Source organism: Trichomycterus rosablanca, chromosome 21 (assembly GCF_030014385.1).
Source record: "Trichomycterus rosablanca isolate fTriRos1 chromosome 21, fTriRos1.hap1, whole genome shotgun sequence".
Lineage (NCBI taxonomy): Eukaryota > Metazoa > Chordata > Actinopteri > Siluriformes > Trichomycteridae > Trichomycterus > Trichomycterus rosablanca.
Genome location: NC_086008.1, coordinates 8,123,860 through 8,147,441, shown reverse-complemented (window position 1 = coordinate 8,147,441; position 23,582 = coordinate 8,123,860). Strand labels below are relative to the sequence as shown.

The following is a 23,582-nucleotide window of genomic DNA, read 5'->3' as shown; positions in this document are numbered from 1 at the left end:
TTATGGTGTGTTTTTACCCTAAATAGAAAAAAAAAGTGGACAAATACATTAAAGACACTTTTAAAAGGGCACACCCACCAAGTATTTAATTTTTCTTAATGTCTGCTCATCTAGTACATACAATAAGTTTATGTAATTGGTCAGTCTTGGTTGGCACTAGTTTATTGGTATATTATGGCCTGTACTCGAACTTCAGAGCTAAGGGCCATCACTGGACCCCGAAAAGGCTGCATAAATGTCTGCTCTTGTGGAGTTCTGTATTGTTCTTATTTTAGTGGAAGTTCCAAACTTTCTTTTATGAGGTTAACATCCTGTACCCTGAGGGAATTAAATGAAAAATGTAGTTTAATTATGACTCAGTATGCATTATTTAATGATCTTTTTTATGACCTGTCACAAGTTTTCGGATGGGATCATTATTAATGTTTAAGGATGTGTAGCTTGCTCTGTAGAATTTGCTGTTAATGGTTTGTTCTTTTTATATATTTGACCTACTATACTATAAAAACACTATTAGAAATAGTAGAGATGTTAATGATTAACCTGTTAACTGATAACTTACATTTAAGTCTTGTTCAGGTAATGCCGTTGGTTATAAAAGGCATTTGCATTTATTACCAACAGCTGTTGCTTGATTTGATTAGAGAGTAAAACCACAGAAGTACTCTTGACAAACATGTGCCTGGTATGTATATAAACTCATTTAAAGGAACAGTGCTACAGAGCATTTTAATACATCGATAGTACTTAAAAAATCGCAAACTTTTAAAAGATTACAAACAGAGAAACTGGTTTGCAACAGTATGGGGTCTGGGCTGCATGATAAACTCTATGAGCGTGGATGACTTTAATTACAAAAATGATGTGGATATTGTGCATCATCAAAGTATAAACATAAAACTATGCATATCACTTTATTACAGCTCATCTATGCCATTATAAGTTATATTATACTGGCTGCTTTGCTATTAATTATTAATAGGATGTTTATTTAACCGTTGTAATAACTGTTCGCTACTGGCTACCGCATTTATAGAATCTATGTTCCAAATGCTGAACTAGTTTTGCTCATATTGTTTATGTTCAATGAACTGTTCCACATTACTGCATTGTTTATTATGTTATGCGGTTCAATGAAAGTAAGCATAAGCTTGTTGATTTGAAGTTTTATGATATGTTTTTATTGTAATAGGATGCAATATGGTTGTTGGTTATTGGCTAAACGTTGACTAATAAATTTCCATTCTTGGTTAAAAGAAACTGCCAAAATGCTTCCTCAGTAAATACTAAATTAGATAGATTACTCAATAGAGTAAATCAGTTTCTTAGGTTATTTAAACAAAAACAGCAGACAATTAAATATTGCAAATTTAAAATAGGACAATACTTAATTGAACATCCTTTGGCAACAAATACTGAGATTTGTCTTTATCAGCTTTGAACATCTGGATTCAGATATTTCTGCCCAGTCTTTTAATTATCTCACAACTCTCACAATTATTAAACAACACTTGAACTGACAATTTAAAGAGCTAATTATTATAATTATATCTAATTATTATACCTCTGAGTTTTGTTTGGAAAAACTCCTTTGTCCTGCACAGAGCTCTGACATGATCCTTACTGAAAACGTTTGTGACTTTTAGTCCAACATCATTACCTGACATCACAAATGCTCTTTGGACTGGATGGTCACACATTTTCAAAGACACATTCCAAGATTTTGTAAAGTGTCTTCCTAGAAGAGAGGAGGCTGTTATAGCTGCAAGCATAAAGGACTCCATATTAAAGCACATGGTTTCAAAATGGAAAAGTCTAACAAGCTGTATACATACTTTTAGCCGTATAATCAGCACAATATTAATCATCCCGTAGATTGTGGCTGCCTGCCATGAGGGGTTGATCATATCTCAGGACTGAGTTTCATTACTGAGGAAATCACTGCAGGAAATTCTATTTCTTTCTCTTAATGTAGCCTGGATTTTTCTGGTTTGTATTGATTCCTCTAAAGCTTCTCGAGCGGAACATTATAAGCCCGAAGAAAGAAAAGTACTTGAAGTTTTATAAAAGACCAATTTATTCTGGAAAATTGCAATTATATCTATTACTAAAGGAATTCTCAGTAATTGGTTATGTTTAATTAAAGATCTGATAAACATGCTAACCCATATGAGCGCTGGAGTTTATTTTAACTTGGCTGGGCGCATCTAAGAGGCAAAATTGACCTTGCCTGAGGGAAGTAGGTCAACAGGATTTGAGTGGTCAGTTTGCTGAGAATTACATGCTCATCCACAACACAATCTGCTTCTTATTTGAACTGAAATGAAATGAATCCAAGTGTAGGTGTAATGTAAATTATGGATGTAGTGAATAATGAAAATAGAATTTATCAACTGGTCAAACACTGGGTGCATGGCAGAAATACCTGGATAGGGTGCCAATCCATCAAAGGGTTTCGGTCATCCATGCCTCAGGCATTTACACAGCCAATCATGTCTGTGTAAATGCCCGACCAGCCTGAGCAGAGGGGGCTCACCATATTACATCACTGGCATTGTAGCAGATTTGAGAAACATCTTAAATACAGACACGAGTGGATTTTGTTTGGTAGCATAACAGCATTTATGAAGATAAGAAAGGTTTTGAGCAGTACATGGTTACATTTTCAATATGTACTGGTATTAGCCAATGCTTGTGTTTATGCCTGATTGTCTGATGTTTAGCTTTTACTCCATCACACACTCAAGCTCTTGCACAGCATGGATCTATAATTTACTGAGTGTGCACTTGGAGGTTAAACTGCTGTGCCCATAAAGCCATCCAAATCATTTTTACAGTGTGAAGCACCAGCACATGTAAGGTCATAAGTTTAGCCACTGGAAAGGAAACTATTTGGCAAAATTCTGTAGTGGGTCATGGGATCATCACCATGAGTGGGTGCTCAGGTGGCGGAGCAGTCTAGTATGCCAGCCCACCACCATAATGAGTTCTAGTTCTCAAGATTCTTGGAATCTTGGAATCTGCTGGCTTGGATGGACGATCAACAGACACTAATGGCCTTGTATGAAGAAGGGAAGGTTGGATGGGTCAGATGGGGTTTATCCTTATAGTTGCTGCAAATGTGACCTCTGCTAGCAGCAAATGAACTGTAATATGGAATTGGAAATGATTTGCTTGTGAAAAACAGTGGGAATGCAAAAAGAAAAAAAACTGTTTCTGGCCGCTCTCTGAAACGTTTCTTTGGAATAAAATTTCTACCATTTTTATGTTACTACAAATGTTGCAACTCTCTTTTTCTTTATGAATTAGTAAAATGCTTTTCTGTAGTCAGACTGCTTTTCTTTAAATTAATTATTCAAGAGCTATTAGCTGGACGTTCTGCCATTAACTGCCCTAGTGTGGCACATAAACTGCTCAGCAATTGAGTGGACTCTGTAAGTGTATGGTGAGATGTGCTGGGGGCAATATGGTAATTACTGCAGGAACTCTTGGACAAGTTTATGCACATAATGTTGTTTTATGTTTGGGTGTGAGTGTACATTTATACATACATTGATGGCCAAAAATATGTGGACACACAATCTTGAGCTTGTTGGGCATCCAATTCCAAAACTATGGACATTATATGGAGTTAACCCCTTTTTTGTACCTATATCAATCTTCACTCATCTGAGAAGGCTTTTCAGAACATTGTAATGTAAGCCTGTGGTAATTTTTGTCTTATTAGTCTGGAGGCATTTGTGAGGTCCGGGAGTGGTATGAGGAGAAGGTCTGACCTGCAACCGGCATTCTAATTTATCCAAAAGATTTTACTTGGGTTGAGGTCAGGGCTCTGTCCAGACCACTGGGGTTTCTTGAAACCAAACCTCTGCAACATGTTTATATGGAGCACAGTCATGCTGAAACTGGAAAGGAACAGAATAATTTATTTTAGGTAATTTAGTTTATATACCTGTTAGCGAAGAGTAGGGCTGAAACACCTAAACTCATCAGCTAGGACAGATGTTCAGATGCCAAACCAATGTGGCAATCAGAACATAATTTCAACATTTTTAATCAGATTGGTAAACATCTGATTAAAAATGTAAAGTTAATTCCACTAACTCCGTGTGTAGCACTGTTGCCCCACAGCAAGAAGGGTCTGGGTTCGATCCCCAGGTGGAGCGCTCTGGGTCCTTTCTGTCTGGGTCCTGTTTGCGTGGGTTTCCTCCGGGAGCTCTGGTTTCCTCCCACAGTCCAAAGACATGCAAGTGAGGTGAATTGGAGATACAAAATTGTCCATGACTGTGTTTGACATTAAAAAAGACTTGAACTGATGAATCTTGTGTAATGAGTAAAACATGACGTTAAAATTCTAATAAAGAAATAAATAAATTCCACTAGATTAGATTTTGGCACATAAATGTAGTGTATTTCCTTTCATTTACACCAAACCGTAACTTTAATTTCATGCTGATCAGCCTGCAGCATTGACTTTGCTTTCTGCTTGGTTTATAGACCTATAAAGAATTAGGTGCCGTGTCCCACCACTGATGTGTCTATCAATTTCAGAGGAAGAGAAGAATATTACTGCTGTGATAAGTATCCCATTTAACTGATGGATCTCATAAACCTTCAATATCTGGTGGATTTGTCTGACAACATTTTAAGATTTCCTGGTGACTAGCAGACCATAGCAGATTCTCACACACATCAGGCTAAAGCTGGTGCATTCCAGTTCACTTTATTTGGACCATATAATTCTGTGCTACTCTCCTACCTCAGGCTTTTCTTGCCTACAGGCTTAAATGGAATTATATTTATGACGACTTTACGATTGTAACTGGATGCCTGTGTGCAGTAATAGCTTTTTTGTTGTTCTGTCTCACTCTGTTCTCCTTTTAACAGAATTTTACAAACCCATAAAGCGTTTTGTATCTTTGTATTTATATAGTGGTTTGCATTTTTGTAGATACTTTAGAAACGAATAGGAGTCGTGATGAGGATCCGTGCCATACTGAGCTGTGCCATGTCATACTGAGGTGAAAAGTGTAATTATAAAGAAATGTTTCCCACATAATCTGTATTTATTATAGTACAGTGGCTCTGATGGAATCCATAAATGCTGAGTAAAGGTGTATGGTTGAAGTGAATTTGAAGTGCTTGTGAAGTGCTGTCAAGTGGCTGAGAGGGTGTGTGAATGGATTATACTGAGCAGCTGATTCTGTGGTTGATATAACCAAAGTATTTTCTACATCACTATATATCAGTATATGTTGCTTCAACCCCAGTTCCACAAAATGTGGAAACAGTGGTAAACATGACCACTTGTCCCATGTCCCAATTTTTAAGTGCATTGTAGGCATCAATTTATATATATATATATATATATATATATATATATATATATATATATATATATATATATATATATATATATATAGATATATATATATATATATCTTACAATAAGGTTGACTAGTAAAAACATTGGAAATCATTTCCTTGTACTTATGTTAATTAAATAAATGTTCAAGAGAATTTACTATTAGTGGCAGTGGTAGCTCAGTGGTTAAGGTACTGGACTAGTAACCAGGAGGTTGCCGGTTCAAGCCCCACCACTGCCAAGTTGCCCCTGTTGGGCCCCTGAGCAAGGCCCTTAACCCTCAATTGCTCAAAATTGTGTTGAGACATAATTGTAAGTAGCTTTGGATAAAAGCGTATGCTTTAAATGTAAATATTATTTTAGAATAAGTCCCAACTTTTCTGCAAATGTGATTTGTAAATAGTTTTAAGTAAATTACTGCAGACATTAAATTATATATATTTAGATGTCTTTTTTGTGGGACATTCTTTGATCTTTTTCTGAGGAATTCAGATGGTTTTGTGGCACCTTTTGGCCATCATGGAGTAACCACCCTGTATGGTCAAGCTGCCTGCAGAGATGGTGTGAACGCACCCTTTTGACCGGAGCCCCACAGTTGAATTCACACTGGACTGGCCTCACAGAGCGTGCAGGAGTCACTGAAGCAAGGACATGAGCCAGCAAGCAAAATCCCGGCATTTAAAAGGATCTCTCAATTGCAGTGCATTACTGCCAAGTCACAGAGACCGAGACCACTACAGACAGTCGTTTGCCTGTGCCCTGTGCCCCCTGTTGGCCATTAGTGGCAGGGCAGATGGACAAAATTCTGCCCATTCCACTGCCGATCTCAGATCTCAGGGGGGTGATGAATTGTGCAGAGCAACAGATGGGCTCAGTAAGTAATTGTGTACACACAAAGTGCATCTATATGTTAGATGTAGCTCATAAAGTAATCTATGAATCTATAATAGAGTGCTTGGTGTTGAAGTGTAATTAATATGTGATATATCGCTTAATTAAATATGAACATTGCCCAGTGCAAGCAGTAGCAAGTGCAAATCTGTGACCTTAACCTCAAGGTGAATATCTTAGAAATTAAATGTTAAACAGTTAAAATAATCACACTTTATTATCTTTAGGGTATTACATCTGCAAATAGGGGGCCAACATAGACAATCTAACATGTAGGCTGTATATTGTAACTAGTTACGAATCAGGAATAAGTCAAGAGGGCATTTTAAGGATAATTGTTTTGGTGATGATGTAAAGTATGCTGACCATATTTTGGTTTTCAAAAAAGAGGACACTTGGCAGGATGGCAGCATGGGCCATGGGGTGTGGATTGGCAAAGTAATTTCATGCAGATGCTTTTATGGTCAGATAATCTTATTACTTAAAAACACATTTACATTTACTGCATTTAGCAGATGCTCTTATCCAGAGCGACTTACAGAAGTGCTTCCATAGAAAACATTTCATTACTTTAGTTTAAGTAGATACCAGTTCAAGAACACAAATATGCTAAAACCCTGTTAGAACCAATGTTATTATTTTTTTTTTTTTAAAGAAATGAATAAGAGTGTTAGTAAGTAAGTACAAGTCAGCTTAAGTGTTTAGTAAAGAGGTGATGAAGGTTTTTAATCGTTTTTTAAAGACAGCAAGAGACTCAGATGTTCGGACAGACAGAGAAAGTTCGTTCCACCACTTGCGTGCCAGTACAGAGAAAAGCCTTGATGCTTGTCTTCCTCTAGTCCTGGGTGGAGGATCAAGTCGAGCGAGACTAGTGGCTCGGAGGTTGCGTGGTACAGAGCGGGGTTTGATTAGACCTTGAAAGTAGCTTGGGGCTGGTCCATTTTTGGCTTTGTAGACGAGCATCAGCGTTTTAAACTGAAAGCGTGCAGCTACAGGAAGCCACACAAAGAATAGTGCACGCAGACTACAAAAGATGAATCCTGGACATTTTTGATGATTTAGAAATCCCTGCCGGACGCATTTTAGGGTACAAAAGAGAGAACATGTCTGGGAGAAAGAGGACGTACGGTCACCCATGTAGGCTGGTGTGATGAATTTCAGTGTATGGCTGAGGAAGATAAAGCTTTAACGAGGTTATGGTGAGAGCTGTAAGAAATCTGTGAGCATGAAGTGGGTTAAATAAGAATTCCTTTAAGATTTAGTGGTTTAATTACAGTGCCCACACTGGTAAATAATTTACAACACACACACAGAAACTGTAGTTAAAATTTCTAGTTTAGGCTGTGGCCTAAAGCGTGACCCAAATCTAGACCAGTAAAGGTTAATTACCCATATAAACAATGCTTTGGCACTACCAAATGTCGATGGCATACAATACATCTAGTAAAAGGCAAATTGCTCCGAATTGCTCATCTGCTATCAGCTAAAATGCTAATAAACCGACCGCAGCACACGACATGTTAGGAAAAAACAATGGGACAGAGTTCCATCTACTGGCGATTCTGAAATATGACTCTGTACATAATAAAAAGAATCTAAAGGGCTTATTTCTACTGTATATCCTGATAGAGTTTTGGTGGGTCTGGAAACTATGACCGTTCCCCACACTATTACATCACAGCTAGAATCAGCCTGAACTGCTAACACAAAACAGATTAGTTTCATTGATTGATGCTGGTTAAGCAGCTTCTGCTCACTGTAGTCTCAGATTCTTGTTCTTGGCTGACAGTAGTGAAACCTGATGTGGTCTTGGGTTGATGTAGCCCATCCGTTGTGTGTTCTAAAATGCTTTCTGCATTCTTCATTCTTAACTTGCCTTTTTAATAAACAGGTCATTTCCATCTAAAAACGTAAAGTTTACTAGATGTTACTATTGTATTCATTTTTATTATTATTTTGTGCATCCCCCGCCTTTTCTCCTAATCTGCTTGTGTCCAAGTCCCTGATAGTAACTTTCTCTACCACTGCACCACCCCTCACCTGACCAAGGAGAACCTCAGCCTCAGATAATGTATAACTGTATAATTTTGATAAACTTTATAAAATGATAACCTTTATATTTTCTTTCATTAATCTGGTAAGAAACAGTGCTGGTTTGGCTATGTAGACTGCTAATGTAATAGCCCTGGAGTAGAGTGTACTTTATTGCCCCCACAGGAGGAATTTGTCTCAGACTTAGCTTGTACATAACTGTAGATACAGAACACACACACACACACACACACACACACACACACACACACACACACTATCATTTTAATATAAGAGGCTATTTTTCTATGATACAATATTGACAGAGGAGAGCTTCGTAAATCCATGCCATTACATTTTCAAACCATGTTCATAACTACCCTAATGTAGCGCAGACTTGTCACGTCAGGTTACATTTATTTGTATAGCACTTTTCACAATGAACATGATCCCAAAGCCTATGGCAACAGCCTCTGAAAAACCTTACTAAATTGTATAAGGATAAGTAGAGGATACCTGTAATTGCTGTGCAGGATTTCACATACTTTACCTTTATGTCATTTTTAAAAATGAACAAAACTGATGTTGTAATGTTATAGTAATCCCATATTGGATGTTATTTGTACATTTGTACAATGTGTACAGAATCATGTTCTGTGTTTGGTAGTTATGGCAAAATGATTTGAACGGATGTAGTCTTGGGCTATTGAGTTTAATTCATATTGTGCTTCTTGTGTCTTTCAGGCACCAGTGACCCCTATGTGAAGTTTAAAATCGCAGGGAAGGAGGTGTTCCGAAGCAAGATCATACATAAGAACCTGAACCCAGTGTGGGAGGAGAAAGTCACTCTGTTGTTGGATAATTTAAAAGAACCACTCTATGTCAAGGTGGGTTATGAGTCACTGTGACATTTTATTAACAGAAATGAAGAACGTGAGTCTTTGATATGATGTGTTGGTGGAATCAGATGATTGAAACCTCTTTTTATAGTGTTTGTATACTATGCTGTATTTCTTTGCCTTGGCGTTTTCAATGTGACTTTTTTTTAGACAGGACCTTTCCTGTGGGTGTTTTGGTGAATCATAGAAGTCACATGACAACATACACAGTCCATTTATGCATTAAAAACAAACTGAGTGACTTTGACAAGACGACTGGGTTGACGTGTCTCTGAATCAGGCAGCTGTGGTGAGACAGGACAAGCCACTAATCACTAACAAGTTGTTGGATGGCCAAGATTCATTGATGCCTATGGTCATGAAGTCTGTGGTGTCTGGTACAGATCAACAGAACTTTACTGTGGCCTAAATTTCAGATCATTAATAGTGGTGATTAGCTGAATGTGTTTTGAACCCCTCTAGGTATGGAGTGGTGTAGTTGCAGGCCAGTCAAAGTGCCCAAGCTAACTCATGTCCACTGTCAAAAGCACCTACTTTGGCATTGCAGGCATTTGAATTGAACATCCGAACAATGGAATGGGCAGGATCATGTGGACAGTTGAGCACATGTGCATTGTTTACCTGTGGAAGGGATGGCACCGGGATGCATTGTGGAATGATGCATTTAGCAGACGCTTTTATCCAAAGCGACTTACAGTTGTGACAGTATACAATCTAAGCGATTAAGGGTCATCCTCAAGAGCCCTGTGATGACGACCCCGATGAAGCCATCATCCCCTTCTCCTCTTAACAGAATGCACACACACACACATGCCACTAAAACAAGAATGACTTTTTCCGACAGATGATGCGCACATCTGAAGGGAGCGCTTTGAGCGGGTGTAAGAGCGTATGTTTGATCGGACTAAAACAAACTGATAAGGAGAAGATAAAATGTACGTACACGTCATCGGTGTCCCGCAAAGGGAATGAGGGGAAACCTGTCCTGTAGTGGTGGGCGGATCGATCCAAATATCGATATTATCGATACCAACGTTGGTATTGGTATCTGATGGATACTAGTGTGATGGGATCGATACTTTAGTTTTACTTTTTCTGCGCTACATTCAGCACGTTTCTCCCGTTTCATGAGAAAGTAAAGACCATGTCTGTACAGACAGTAGCAGCTCCTCTCACATCTCACATGCTCACTTCGCTCCTCCCATTACATTTTACATTTTCGGCATTTAGCAGATGCTTTTATCCACAGCGACTTACAGTCTAAGCAATTGAGGGTTAAGGGCCTTGCTCAAGGGCCCAACAGTGGCAACCCGGCAGTGGTGGGGTTTGAACTAGGAACCTTCTGCTCACTAGTCCAGTACCTTAACCGCTAGGCTACAACTGCCTCCCTGCCTCCCTTCCTCCCTTCCTGCTCTGCTGTGCTATGTTGTTAAAATCCTAACAGACATCAGTACATTGGTAGGCATTGGAAGATTGTAAGTTTTTGAATACTTTGCTTTGCAGATACAGAAATAGGGGCGATTTTATGGAAATAATAGTGTAAACTATACGTACATAAAGTACGGACGCATCTTACGCACATTGCGCACCCTACGCAAATGAATCGGAGCATATAGTGAGGCTCTTATTCCGTGTTTTGGTGAATGAGAGCTCTTTTCTTTAGACTTTGTGCTTATAAATGTAAACAGAATAGCATTGATTTTTTATTTTAAATGAACAAGGACACATGTATTCGGTCACTATTAAAAATCTACAAATTTATTCACCCTGCAAACACAACTACGTGGTATGAGTTAGCCGCTTTGTGGTGATACGCTATGATGGTAACGTTGTGAGAAAGTAAAGCACCAGAAACAAGAAATCTGACCGCTTTAAACAACTGAATTATTTACAACCATACTGAGAGCAGCTACTTACAAAAATGTATGTATTACAATAATACACTTAAAGGTCATGAAAATTCATTCAGATTTAGCAATTTGATGATGCATCTACCTTAATTATTAAAAAGTATCGTATCGGATCGATATTGGCGATACTGGCCCTGTATTTACTTGGTATCGGATCAATACCAAATTTTGCAGTATCGCACACCACTACTGTCCTGGGCACAGGTGAAATCCCATCCTATGAGGGGGCAGACGAGCGCACTCTCTCAGAGAAGGAGGGGGGATTTTACCTGCATTCGTGCTGTGCATCGGCCAACGACACAGAGACTTTTCATCACAGCGATCGGACTGAATATTCATGCCGTGTTACTTATAGTGGTATATCGCGATCGCATGCTGACAGTGTTATATGATGTACACATATGCAATAAGCATTGATGTGAATGTATGTACCCAGTCGGGCGTAATGGAGCATTCCATTCCCGTTTTGCCGCGCTCATGCGCTTTTAAGGTAGCGTGCGGCCGGGCCAACAGTGGGGGTTATACCAAGTTCACACTACATGACTTTCCAAGTCGTCAGGTCGCTGTACAGTTCACATTACACAACTGGATCTCTTGTAATCGGGAGTCTTTCAAGTCGGTGTGGCTTTCACACTACACGACTGATCGGAGATTAGTAGATCACACTACACCATCTATCACCAACTGGAATCTCAGGCTTCCAGCCTTCTCTGGTCTCCCAAACTACGTTTTGTCTCCTTTTGAAGAGGAGTTTAATAATACCATGTCCAAAAATGCACGTCAACAAGTAGCGAGCGAAGTTGTTTGTGCGCTGATGTGCAGCGTAAAAACATGTAGGAAAAATAAATGAATCCGAGTGGATTTGGCAACGCGACCAGCAGGGATTGTTTTGTTCTGTAGCGAGTTGGAGGTTAATAAATTTTTTTTTTTAATGCAGTGTTGGTATTATGGTTTGGCGTGGACGATAAGTTCACAAATATTGTAAAGTATTATGTGTAATTATTGTAAATGTATTCTGATAGAAATTATATTATCCCCCTCACCGCACTCATTGCCAGTCGCAACTGACTGATCCAGATATTCAACATGCTAGATATCTTTCCTCAGTCGCTCAGCGAGCCGCTCGGATCGAGTTGTTGAACAGTTCACACATAGCGATTGAGAGCCGAGTTTAGATCGCCGAGAGAACGCCGAGTTGTTCCCGAGCTGCCACATCTAGCGGCGACCAGTCGGCGAGCGAAAATCAGGGCAAAAATCGTGTAGTGTGAACTGGGCATAATGCAGCAATGGTATTATGGTTTGGCGTGGACGATAAGTTCACAAATATTGTAAAGCTTGTGTGTGTGCCGATGTATTTTGATAGAAACTATATTATCCCCTCACCACACTCATTGCCAGTGGTAACCGACTGATCCAGATATTCAACATGCTAGATATCTCTCCTCAGTCGCCGAGCGCTCGGCAAGTGCTTGGCTAGCCGCTCCGATCGAGTTGTTGAACAGTTCACACACAGCGATAGAGAGCCGAGTTTAGATCGCCGAGCAAACGGCGAGTTGCTCCCGAGCTGCCACATCAGGGCAAAAATCGTGTAGTGTGAACTAGGAATAAGTTGAGTGAAGTTGAGTTGTGCATCAGAATACAATCTAAGCAATTAAGGGTCATCCTCAAGGGCCCAATAGTGCAACCTGGCATTGGTGGGGCTTGAACCAGCAACCTTTTGATTACTAGTCCAGTACCTTAACCACTAAGCTACAACTGTATGATCCACCTTGCAAATTGCAGGGCCTGCTGGTAATGTGCTGATACCAGATACCACAGGTCTCTTTCAGATGTCTTGTGGAGTCACATGTCTCAGTGGGGCTGTGTTGATAGCACATTAGGCAGGTTGTCACAATTTATGTTGCCAAGTGTTTACCCCTAAATCTCCATGTGTCTTCAAGTACTTTAATAATTTTAATAACAATCTCTGTATTTTTCCTTTGTAGGTCTTTGATTACGATTTTGGTCTGCAGGATGACTTCATGGGTTCTGCCTACCTTTATCTGGAGTCCCTGGAACATGAAAGGTCCTTGTTTAAAACGCCTGACACTCTGTATCTAAGACTGACACTGCCATCTAGCGTTTATATATGATATTATTCCTACCACTTCAGTTTAAATCCTGCATCATGCAGTGTCCTGTGTACGCAGTGTTTAGTTTGAATGACTGTGTTCTGTCTGCTTGTTTAGGACCCTGGACGTGACCCTTGACTTAAAGGACCCCCACTACCCTGATAATGACCTGGGCTCTCTGGAACTGGCGGTTACTCTCACTCCTAAAGAAGGGGATTTCAGGGAAGCTGTAAGTGCTCTGCTTTACTTTATCATAAGGCTGTGTTTTTGTAAGAATTTAGTGGATTAGCTTTTTTTTGTCATAGCTATTATTCTGGAAGGGTTGCTGTCTTGTTTTATTCACAAAACTCATAATAAGTTTATGCTAGTTGTGGTTGTAGATGTATGAATAATTAACGTTGTTTATATTGAACTAAATAATTAAATGGTGCTGAATTTTTCCTGTCTCCTGTTCAGTCATTTGTGGATGTATTTTATATTCCGTATATGGTGTACTAGTAAGGTCTATTCATTTCCATTTACACCTGATTGTTTAATGCATCTTGAATTTTACTTGTATTGTGAAATACTTTATGCATTTACTCATTTCAAATTAAACACCAAAGATCCGTCTCCAAGATATTGTCATAAATAAAGAATAGCCATAAGACTAGGTCGCTCAATTTACTGACATACATTTAAATCAAATGGTAAATAAGAGAAAAAGAGGACTGCATACAAGACACCAACTGTGATGCTATGCAAGGGCATATTTAATCACTTATATAACTTTAATCTAATGTATGCAAAACATACAGCCTCTAACTAGTGGGGAAAATCAACAAGTGGCAGCAATTCAAAAATAGCTGTAGGGAAAAGAGCCATTTTGAATGAGAATGTACACAAGTGTATTTAACTATTATTTTAAAAAAAGCTATATCCTGAACTGGGTGCACTTACTTAATGTTATTTTGTGTATACATTATACTGGTTACACAGCAGTGGTCTCAGTGATTAAGGTACACGACTAGTAGTCAGGAGACCTCTGGTTCGAGCCCTGCTGGTTCATTTGCCATGTTGTCACTGCTAAATGTAAAAAATTTAAAAAAATAATTTTTAACCAGTTCATATCCATATCCGATTTCCCAACTGCTGCAGACCTTTGTTTTCAACACATGCGTAATGGCCAATTTCTATCTTGTTCATAATGGTTAAAGTGGTCAAAACCAGCAGAGGCTGCAGTTACAGTAGCAGTGAGGAACCTGTTCGACCATCCCTCCCTGATAACACCGCCACTTGTTTTCATGCTTGGCCGCCCGATTGGTCTATAGCACGGCTGAGATCGCACAGTGTTTGTTGGAGTGATGCAGTGTTTTGGAGAAGTAACTGATAATGCATAGTAAAATCATTAGTCTGGAACGATCACTTTTATTCTTTTTATAAGTCAAGCTGAACAAAACTGGATGCACTGTTTACTTGAAGTGCAGTTTAAAAGATTCAGCTTTTTATTTATTTATTTATTGTTTTTAATGTGAATAAATCCAATTTGCCTGAAATCCTGATGCACAAAATCAAGATGCCCAAAACCACCAGGTGTAAAGTCCTTTAATTGAAGAAAATCTTTTTAATTCTGTTATCGTTTTTCTCTGTGTATAAAACCAAAGCTACACACAGACACAATATTCAATAGTCTGGTGTGGTGTGTAAGCTCTTATAAGTTTAAATGTTGGGATGAGATGAGCTCTTCTTTTTGTGATTCTATTCTATGATTTGTATTATTAGATTCTCTTTACAGTTTTCAGCTCTACTTAGTGTGTGTGTGTGTGTGTGTGTGTTTGTGATTAGTCTTTCCAATCAAAGGACATGACAAATTGGTTTGTTGGGCAAGCTGAAGTAATATGGTACCTGAATATGGGTCATATTTCAAATGTAGCCAAGAACTATATTGCCCAGGGATAAAATGCACTTATAATAAGAGCTGGTGTTTGCTTGGCAATGCATCCTCCCTTGAGAAGTGAGAAATGAGTTCAGCGCTGCATGGTCCATCCTAATTGCATTTCGTCCTGTTTTGTTTTTTACCTGTTTTGACTTACCTGGTTTTTACAGGGATGTAGGAATCAAATTTTCTTTGTCTAATTCTTTACCCAAAGGGTGTAAAGGTAATGTAGCAAGCTCATGAGAAATTCCAGCCACTGCTTGATCTATTTTGTTTTCTATTAAACTTGCAAATGCAGAGCAGTGCTGCTATGACTGATTACAATCTGGGCTTTAGGACTGATTAGAGGTGACGTTTTATGACTTTAGGCTCATATTTTAGGCTCTGAATGTTCAGCCCTTCACTTGATCATCTGACTCGAGTCATTTTTAGTGTGTTTAGTTGCTGCCGTTTCTGGCTTTCCTCAGCTGATCCCTCTTTAGGATGATAAATCACCAGACTGTGATAAATTTTTAGCACTGCCTTTAATTTAGAGCTTTGCTAAAGAGCTTATGGCATCTTAATGACGCTTGTATCAAATATGAATGATAGCTATATGGTAAACACATAAGACGTGTCCAAAACATAGAGCGATTACTGTGCTGGATAAGCTGGATAATTTCTGCATGAGCTCAGGTTCAAGGCAGCACATTGATAGCTGCAAATAGTTGTACACAAACAATTTGTTTTCTATGGATTCTCTGGAATCTCTTCACAATAATATGTACAGTAGATGGTAAAATCATTTGCAATCTTGCGTTGAGAGTTCTTTTTTTAACTGATTGACAATTCTCTTAGTTAATAACACCAAGTGATAAGTCATAACCCATCATTGCTTGCAAAGACTGAGCCTTTGGTGGAACCTCCTGTTATACCCAATCATGCATAAAACTGTCAATGTTTTAAAGATATAAGAAAGCTAACAAAATATTAGGCATTAGCAAATTATTTTGTCAATAAACAAGTACTATTGCCATAGAGCCAGAACCACTGAGCTAAGCTACATATACTCTATACATTATATACATTATATAGAGTACATATACTCTATAGTCTTATGCATCATTTAATAAGCTGAAAAGCTTTTCGATCTATTTGTAATACAAGTACAAATCACAATGTGGAAAATATGTGTACACTGCTTCGAAAAATGGAGATGTGGAAGTAACTTTGCAGGTTACATTATATGTTGGTGTCTCCAATATCTGTGGTTTAGGTGTATCATTTCCGAGCTCAGTTCTTCTAGGAGTGGATAGTTACTTGCTGTTTTGGTGTTAATTATTCAAATTTTATGTCAGAATTTATAGATTAAAGGTACTTCAAGAAAAATCATCTTGTTTTAAAATGTAACATTTTTAACCCAATCTATGTACTGCCTCTGTGGACCAAGTGTTATTATCATGGAAGAAAATATCTGTACTTAAATGCACAGAAACCAGTGCTTTAAATAGAAGTAAATATATCTGTGCAGTGTGTTGTGAAATTATTGTAATTCCACATAATCCATATATTCAGTACATGGAACCCGGGTTAAAAATGCTTTACTGTTCCTTTAGTGCAGGTATTCCTCATCCCAGTCTACTCTCACAAGTCTAAACTAAACTCATTCTAGTAGCTCTAACAAACTCATCCCACTGGGGATGGTGACGGTGGCAATGTAACTGCTTTCTCTCATTTACAGACCATGCTTTTGAGAAGGAGCTGTAAAAGATCCATTAAGGTAATAACAGCATGATATAACTTGTACCAACTGCCTTCCTAACCTCTGCAGTGCTCTGAGCACCAGCGCATCTGTCCTTCATTGTTTAATTTCAGTCATTTTGATTTCCATTGCAGTCTTTATTTTCAGCAGGCTGCAATATGCAGGAGACTTACCAGTGTAAAACAGTGGACAATCTATTAACTTCATGTGTAGTTAGTAGAATATATGTGTCAGATGTCAATCCTGGGACACCACTACACTACACTACACTACAAAGTTCTCATTTATACACTTAATTAACAATCTTGTTGGAGAATCCTGTATTTGAAGAAGGATAACATATATCTAAGTTGTGGCTCACTGTACATGATGCCATATAATACATGAAATATGTAGTATATGGCAATAGTTAGCAAAATGTGCTGTTTTTATAGTTTCCACTGTGTATTGCAGCACCTACGAAAATAAAGTTGATCCTTTTATTTTTTTGCCATTTTTTTTTCATAATGCTTTATTAATGCGAAGCAGTTGCTGAGAAGACCTTGCTCTGCATAAATAGTTCATATGTATGCACTCTCGGTAAAGAGCAATTCTGTGATTAATTAAGTAATAGATATTGTACAAGGACTATTTTGATTTAGACAGCTTGAAACACTGGAAAACTTTCATGTATACTTGTATATATGCATATGTTTTGGTTTAGCTTTTTTTAATATATGTCTATTAAAGCTATATGGTAGACAGCAATAGTAGCTTATAGTAGCTGTGTTCATATTTAGTGTTTACTAATTACAAATAATTACCAAAAAAAAAAGCATTTTTCTGTTTACTTTGTACTTAATTTAATTGTCCCCAATGCCTCACTCTGGGTCACCAGTATGAAGCTGCCTCAGTTATCCTTATGGTAGAAAGTTGCATTACATTGATGCAATTGTGTATACTGCAACAAACACCCCTAACCAATGTTGTTGTAAACTAAATACAATGGACTCCGAAAGTATTTCCACTCTTTGCACACTTTATTGTGTTGTGGACATTTTTACCTATCCGTCTACAATTAATCACACATGGTGCAGCAGTAAATTACGCTAGCCCACTTCCACTGAGATGCGGGGTTCAAAACTCACTGGTGCTATGGACATGTTATGAGTCTACACATATATGACTGGTTATATCTGGGATGGTGGATGGAAGGCATACAGTCTTGGCATTGGGAGGTTGTCAGGCAGGTTGCGTCAGGAAGAATCGGGTATGCAGACCAGAATGATCCACTGTGGTGACCCCTAAAAATACGGGAGCAGCTGAAAGAGAGGTCTTCTTGGATACATCTCTACAAGCTTTGCATACCTGGATTTGGGCAGTTTATCCCATTCTGTATCACAGATCCTTAATGTCCTGAATAGATTGTTAAAATGTTAATGCATTTTTCAATCATTCAGTTTGGGATGATCAGTTAAAAAACTTTGTTCTAGTGTTCAATCAACCACTCTTTATTATCCTGGAATATGGAAACATCAACAGTTTGCCACATTTATTGGCCGTTATGAAAATTTTAAGCAATTATTCAACAAAAAGATTTTCATGAGATTACTCACTATACTGATCCTCTCTTCATTTAGCGATTGGCAGCAACGATTGTGAGTTAAAGGCATTCTTTAGCTTTTTCAAACATAAAACCATTCCAACATGGTGTTGACTGAATAGATCTTATTACTTTTTACCGCTGCTCAGAGATTCAGTTTAGTTCATTATTCATTATTGTTATGCATATTTTTGAGTAACCCTTAATATAAATTGCTTTTTGAATGCCACTGCTGTCCTAAATGTGCACATTTAGGTACAAATTTGAGATGCACATTCAATTAAACAATTAAACAAATATAGTATAAAATGCCTCCTAAACCTATCAGTGAGTGTTAATTGCTAGTGTTTGTCTATGTTTGATATACTTAGCCATGACTTTTGAGACTGATACCATTATTTTGTCCAGCACCTGTAAGTGCTTCATGTTAAATAATAAACGACCACTTTTAACACTATTCCAGAACAGATTAAATAGCTTAACTACTAGCGCACACATGCGATGGCATTTCATCACAGATTTGTTTTAGTGAGCTTTGCATTTATTTTTTGTGTTGTATATGGAAAAGGTGGCATTTTCGTCTGGCGTTCGTATGTGTGCATGTTCTACATTTAACTTCTTTTTAATGTGGAAGGTTGTTTTTCTGTTGTATATTTAGGCATTGGGATGTAGCCTAGATATTACTGTGAATGCTAATTGGTGCTGCGCTAGTTATTTCTTAGGTCACCTACCTCCTGCTAGGGTTGGACTCAGCTCATGTTCCACCCAAATTTTGGAACAACATAAAACCATGTGAGGAAAGAGGAAGACACCCTGCAGAAATGCATAATTTATTTAAGACTTTGAAGCTCCTATGTGGGCCACACTGGTGGATCGTGCTGTTAACTTTTTTCACCCCTCTTTCTTTACTTTTGGGTGCCTGTCTGTTTATACAGCGTATCTCTCTGTTAGAAAGCACAAACTGTGTAAATGGTGTGCTCAGTAGATGCAAACCAAGCAGGATTTGTAATAATGATGTAGCTCCAGGATTAAGACCTCTGCTGGAAGCTCAAAATCAGCGTGAGGAAGAGTTATGAGATTCGCTAATATAGTGTTAATGTTAGCACAGCCAGCTCATTTGCTTGCAATTTGCGTTCATTTTTCAAATTAAAAACTGTCAAACTGTTTGCCTTGCGTTTTAGCCTGTCTGCGTCTGACCCAGTTTGGACCACAATGTTTTTAACACATAATTGCCGTTTTATGTGCAGTTATCACTTCAACTTTATGCCCTTTGTTACGTGGCTTTAGCTGTTATTTTCTGGCTACTGGAGTCAGCATGCTTAGCAACAGCATCTTGTTTTTAGTAATTTTCTCCCAGCATCATAGCTGTTTTTGAATAGAGTTAAATGAAATGAACCTAAAACAAGTATGTGTTATTAAGGCTTCTGTTATTAAGGCTTCTAATCTGAGTTCTTCTGTGCATTATGTATGTTGTTGGTCGAAATGGAAAGACATTTGCGATGCCGATGCACCAGTATCAACATTTTTAAATACATTTTTATACAAAGCTCTGAATACTGACTACAGTACTGATCTGATACAGAAGTCCTCATTTAATGGTCAATTGAAGTATAAAAATTGGATTCATGACTGGCTAAATCTCTGGCTTTTGTCAAGTGATTTTATTTTAAGCTTTTATTTAAATAAAAAGAAATATTCTGATTACTTGAAAAAACCCTTGATAGGACAGTCACATTTCAGCTATATAAGGAACATCCCTTCACGATTTAAAACCAACTACAGACAAATTTTAAGTATCATAGCATGATGAGTTCCTCAGAAACTTGCAAGCTTGTTTATGAGCAGTTAGCTAGCCAGTCTGTTAGCATTGTTTCAGTGTTATTAAAATAAAATGGTATTAGTATATTTTATTAAGTTTAGCAACTTGAGACTACAACCCTCAAATCCCATTTTTATACCGCATACAGACAGTTAGCTATGAGCTTGTTAGCTTTGTGCTAACTTTACCAACAGACCAACAGTTAAGATCAGTGTGTTATATTTTGACTTTTTTGGCTAGTATAAAATAAATCACTGAAAAGAACATACAGCAAAATCAAATGCTGAAATCACACTTCTGTGTACCAGTGGACCTAGCTTGTTAGCAGGTAGCTATCTACCATGTGCTTTGGCATTGATAAACAAAATATTAATCCTACTATTTATTACAGTTGCACTGGATGTGGGCCAGGGCCAAATTAATAAATGCTATAGTTTATTTAGTATATCTGAAAGGCACAAATATACATGTTTATTAGCAGTTACACAACTTGGCATGGAGATGTTTCTAAATTATGTATTTTTAAATATTCATTGACTTTAAAATAAAAGTAAAAATAACTAGTCTATTTTGTTGTATTTTGGGAGTTTTGGGCTTTATTATTTTGTGTCATATCATGTTTACACAGATGTTATTTGATGTGTCAGAACATATACTGTATGGCCAAAACTATGTAGACACCCTTTCTATTTTTTTGGGTTTATTGTTTTAGTAAAAACAATAGGGTTCTAGAATCAGATGTCCAACAAACATATGGACAGGTGTCCTCATACCTTCGAGCATATAGTGTTAAGTGGGACACTTGGCTAGATTGAAAAAAGTGGTCCAGCTTCAAAGGCCAATATTGTGCCTCTTACACTAAGTACTGATTTGGTGCATCACTTGAAGTCATTGTGAGCTTCATTTTCATTATTTCCATGCATTTTAGGAAATGGAAACTGGTTTGATGTGCTGCCCGTTGCTGTGTTGGCTGTTCTGTGCATATGTACAGCTGTGTTGTGTCTGTGTTGCTTGTGTCTCTGTGATAAACAAGCGTTCCATTTCTACATTTGCAAAAAGCAAATTTTGAAAAAATTTTGTTGCATTTTTTTTCCAGACAGTTACTGAATCAAGTCATCTTTCTATGTGTACAGAAATGCCTGTAGGTGTAATACTATGTGTGTGTGCGTGTTTGTATGTGTGTGAAATCAGCAGCATCAGAGTCAGAGGTTATCAGAAGTCCACAGGAAAGCACAGCTGTGGAGAGGCATCGTCAGCATTAGATTGATTGAGGGTCAGAACCTGCAGCCCATGGACGCTAATGGCCTGAGTGACCCCTATGTCAAATTCAGGATGGGTCATCAAAAATACAGAAGCAAGGTATGCTACTGGTTTTGTATTTTTGCCCTTTACAGAACCTGGTGATATTTCTGTTGTTTTTTGGGGGATTATTTTTTAAACATGATATTTTTATTTAACCCTTACCTTAGCAAACACATAATGTAAATAAATGTTGGCTATTAAAAATACAACCTCAGGACCAAAAATATAAATTGGATAAAAGCATCTTCTAGATCTGGGTTTATCATACCCTGGGTCACAACCCTTGGGTCGCAAAGAGAAATAATAATAACTACATTTACAAATTTAACTGGCACAAACATGAAATAAACTTGCACACGAACGCCCCCTTGTGGAAGCTTACATTATGTTACATCTTGTAAACCACAGTTGAACCAGATTGCCACCTTTTTTCTTAATTAAGCAAATTTAGTTTTGTGTTTCATATATATATATATATATATTTATATATATATATATATATATATATATATATATATATATATATATATATATATATATATATATATATATATATTTACACTTAAACATTCAGTTGCTCAGATAAAGCAGCCAATCTACCCACTTTCATTTGGACAAAATATACTAGGCTATACCATGTGCTGTACCATATAGGGTGCTATAGGGTATGTATAACCTATGTGTGGAAAAGTTTGAGTCTCTGTGCTCATAAATACAATGAGAGTTCCAAGTGCACTAACATGCAATTCCACTGCTTTACCGGCATATGGTGCCACACCAATCAAGTGCAGAAGTATATAGGGACATGTGGCAGTCTACAGGAATTCAGGATCAGTTAATTTGTTCACAGTAGATGCAGGATTCTGCACTAAAAACCTGATTTTACAAACAATTACAATAATTGTAGTAGCTGAATTTGTAAAAAAAAAAAAAATCAGTATGGGGATTAGCTAGATTTCAGATCCAACCAAATCAGATCCAAAACAATTTCTAGATAACTATTGAAACTTCTTATCATTAAATATGAACCTTTTTTTCTACAGACAATAAATAAAACGTTGAACCCTCAGTGGAGAGAACAGTTTGACTTTCACATGTATGAAGAGCAGGGCGGCTTTGTGGACATCACATTGTGGGATAAAGACGCTGGCAAAAAGGATGACTTTATGGGCAGGTGGGTGACATACCTTCCCTGCTGGTATTTATTGTGTTTATACTTTTACTATTTTTCATTTACATAGACTTTATGGCCAAAAGTATTTGGACACCTGACCATAAGCTTGTTGGACATTTCATTTTAAAAGCAAATGGTATAAAAATAGTGACAATCGTCTTCTGACAAGGCTTCTCACAAAAATGTGTGCCCATTCAGTCAAAAGAGCACTTATATGGCTGCACCTATGCAGTACTGTTCATAATTCATCACTACATGAAGCTCTCACACACACACACACACACACATCCACACACATTCCAGTCACATTGACATTAAATGTGAAAGACAGAAGGGCTAATGGTTAAGGGAGGTAGTAGATAAGGTAGCAGAATTTGTGAGGAGATTGTCTTTTCCTCACAGCTCACCTCATTCACATTTACACTCATAATTGGTTGCTCCCTGTCCCTTAAATTCTCATTTTACTGAGTCCTCTCTAGGACTACTTTTTACTGATATTTACATTATTATAGGCTAGGCTAGGTTTAATTTACACAGAGTGATCTGGGGAGCTCAGGGACTATGTGAGCTAGGAATTAAAAATTTGTATACATTTTGCATGTCTGTGTGTGGCAGGTGTCAGGTCGACCTGTCGCACCTGTCTAAAGAGTGCACACACCGACTGGACCTGCCACTGGAGGAGGGTGAGGGCACGCTGGTACTGCTGGTCACCCTCACCGCCTCAGCTGCCGTCTCCATCTCGGACCTGTCCGTCAACATGCTCGATGACCCGCACGAGAGGAGAGAGATTATGCATCGATATGTAAGTACATACAACATCTTTTGGAAATGATCATGCCAGA

The 23,582-nt window shown here is 37.9% G+C and overlaps 1 protein-coding gene across 1 annotated transcript in view; it reads left to right on the top strand.

The window, feature by feature from the left end:
• The window catches only part of LOC134335229 (multiple C2 and transmembrane domain-containing protein 1-like), a 164,072-nt gene that overhangs the window by 56,126 nt on the left and 84,364 nt on the right, over nt 1-23,582 (top strand). The window contains exons 3-8 of the mRNA XM_063017727.1: nt 9,032-9,174; nt 13,082-13,161; nt 13,325-13,436; nt 21,456-21,623; nt 22,610-22,740; nt 23,356-23,542. Coding sequence (XP_062873797.1) covers nt 9,032-9,174; nt 13,082-13,161; nt 13,325-13,436; nt 21,456-21,623; nt 22,610-22,740; nt 23,356-23,542 — 821 coding nt within the window. The remainder of the gene's footprint in view (nt 1-9,031; nt 9,175-13,081; nt 13,162-13,324; nt 13,437-21,455; nt 21,624-22,609; nt 22,741-23,355; nt 23,543-23,582) is intronic.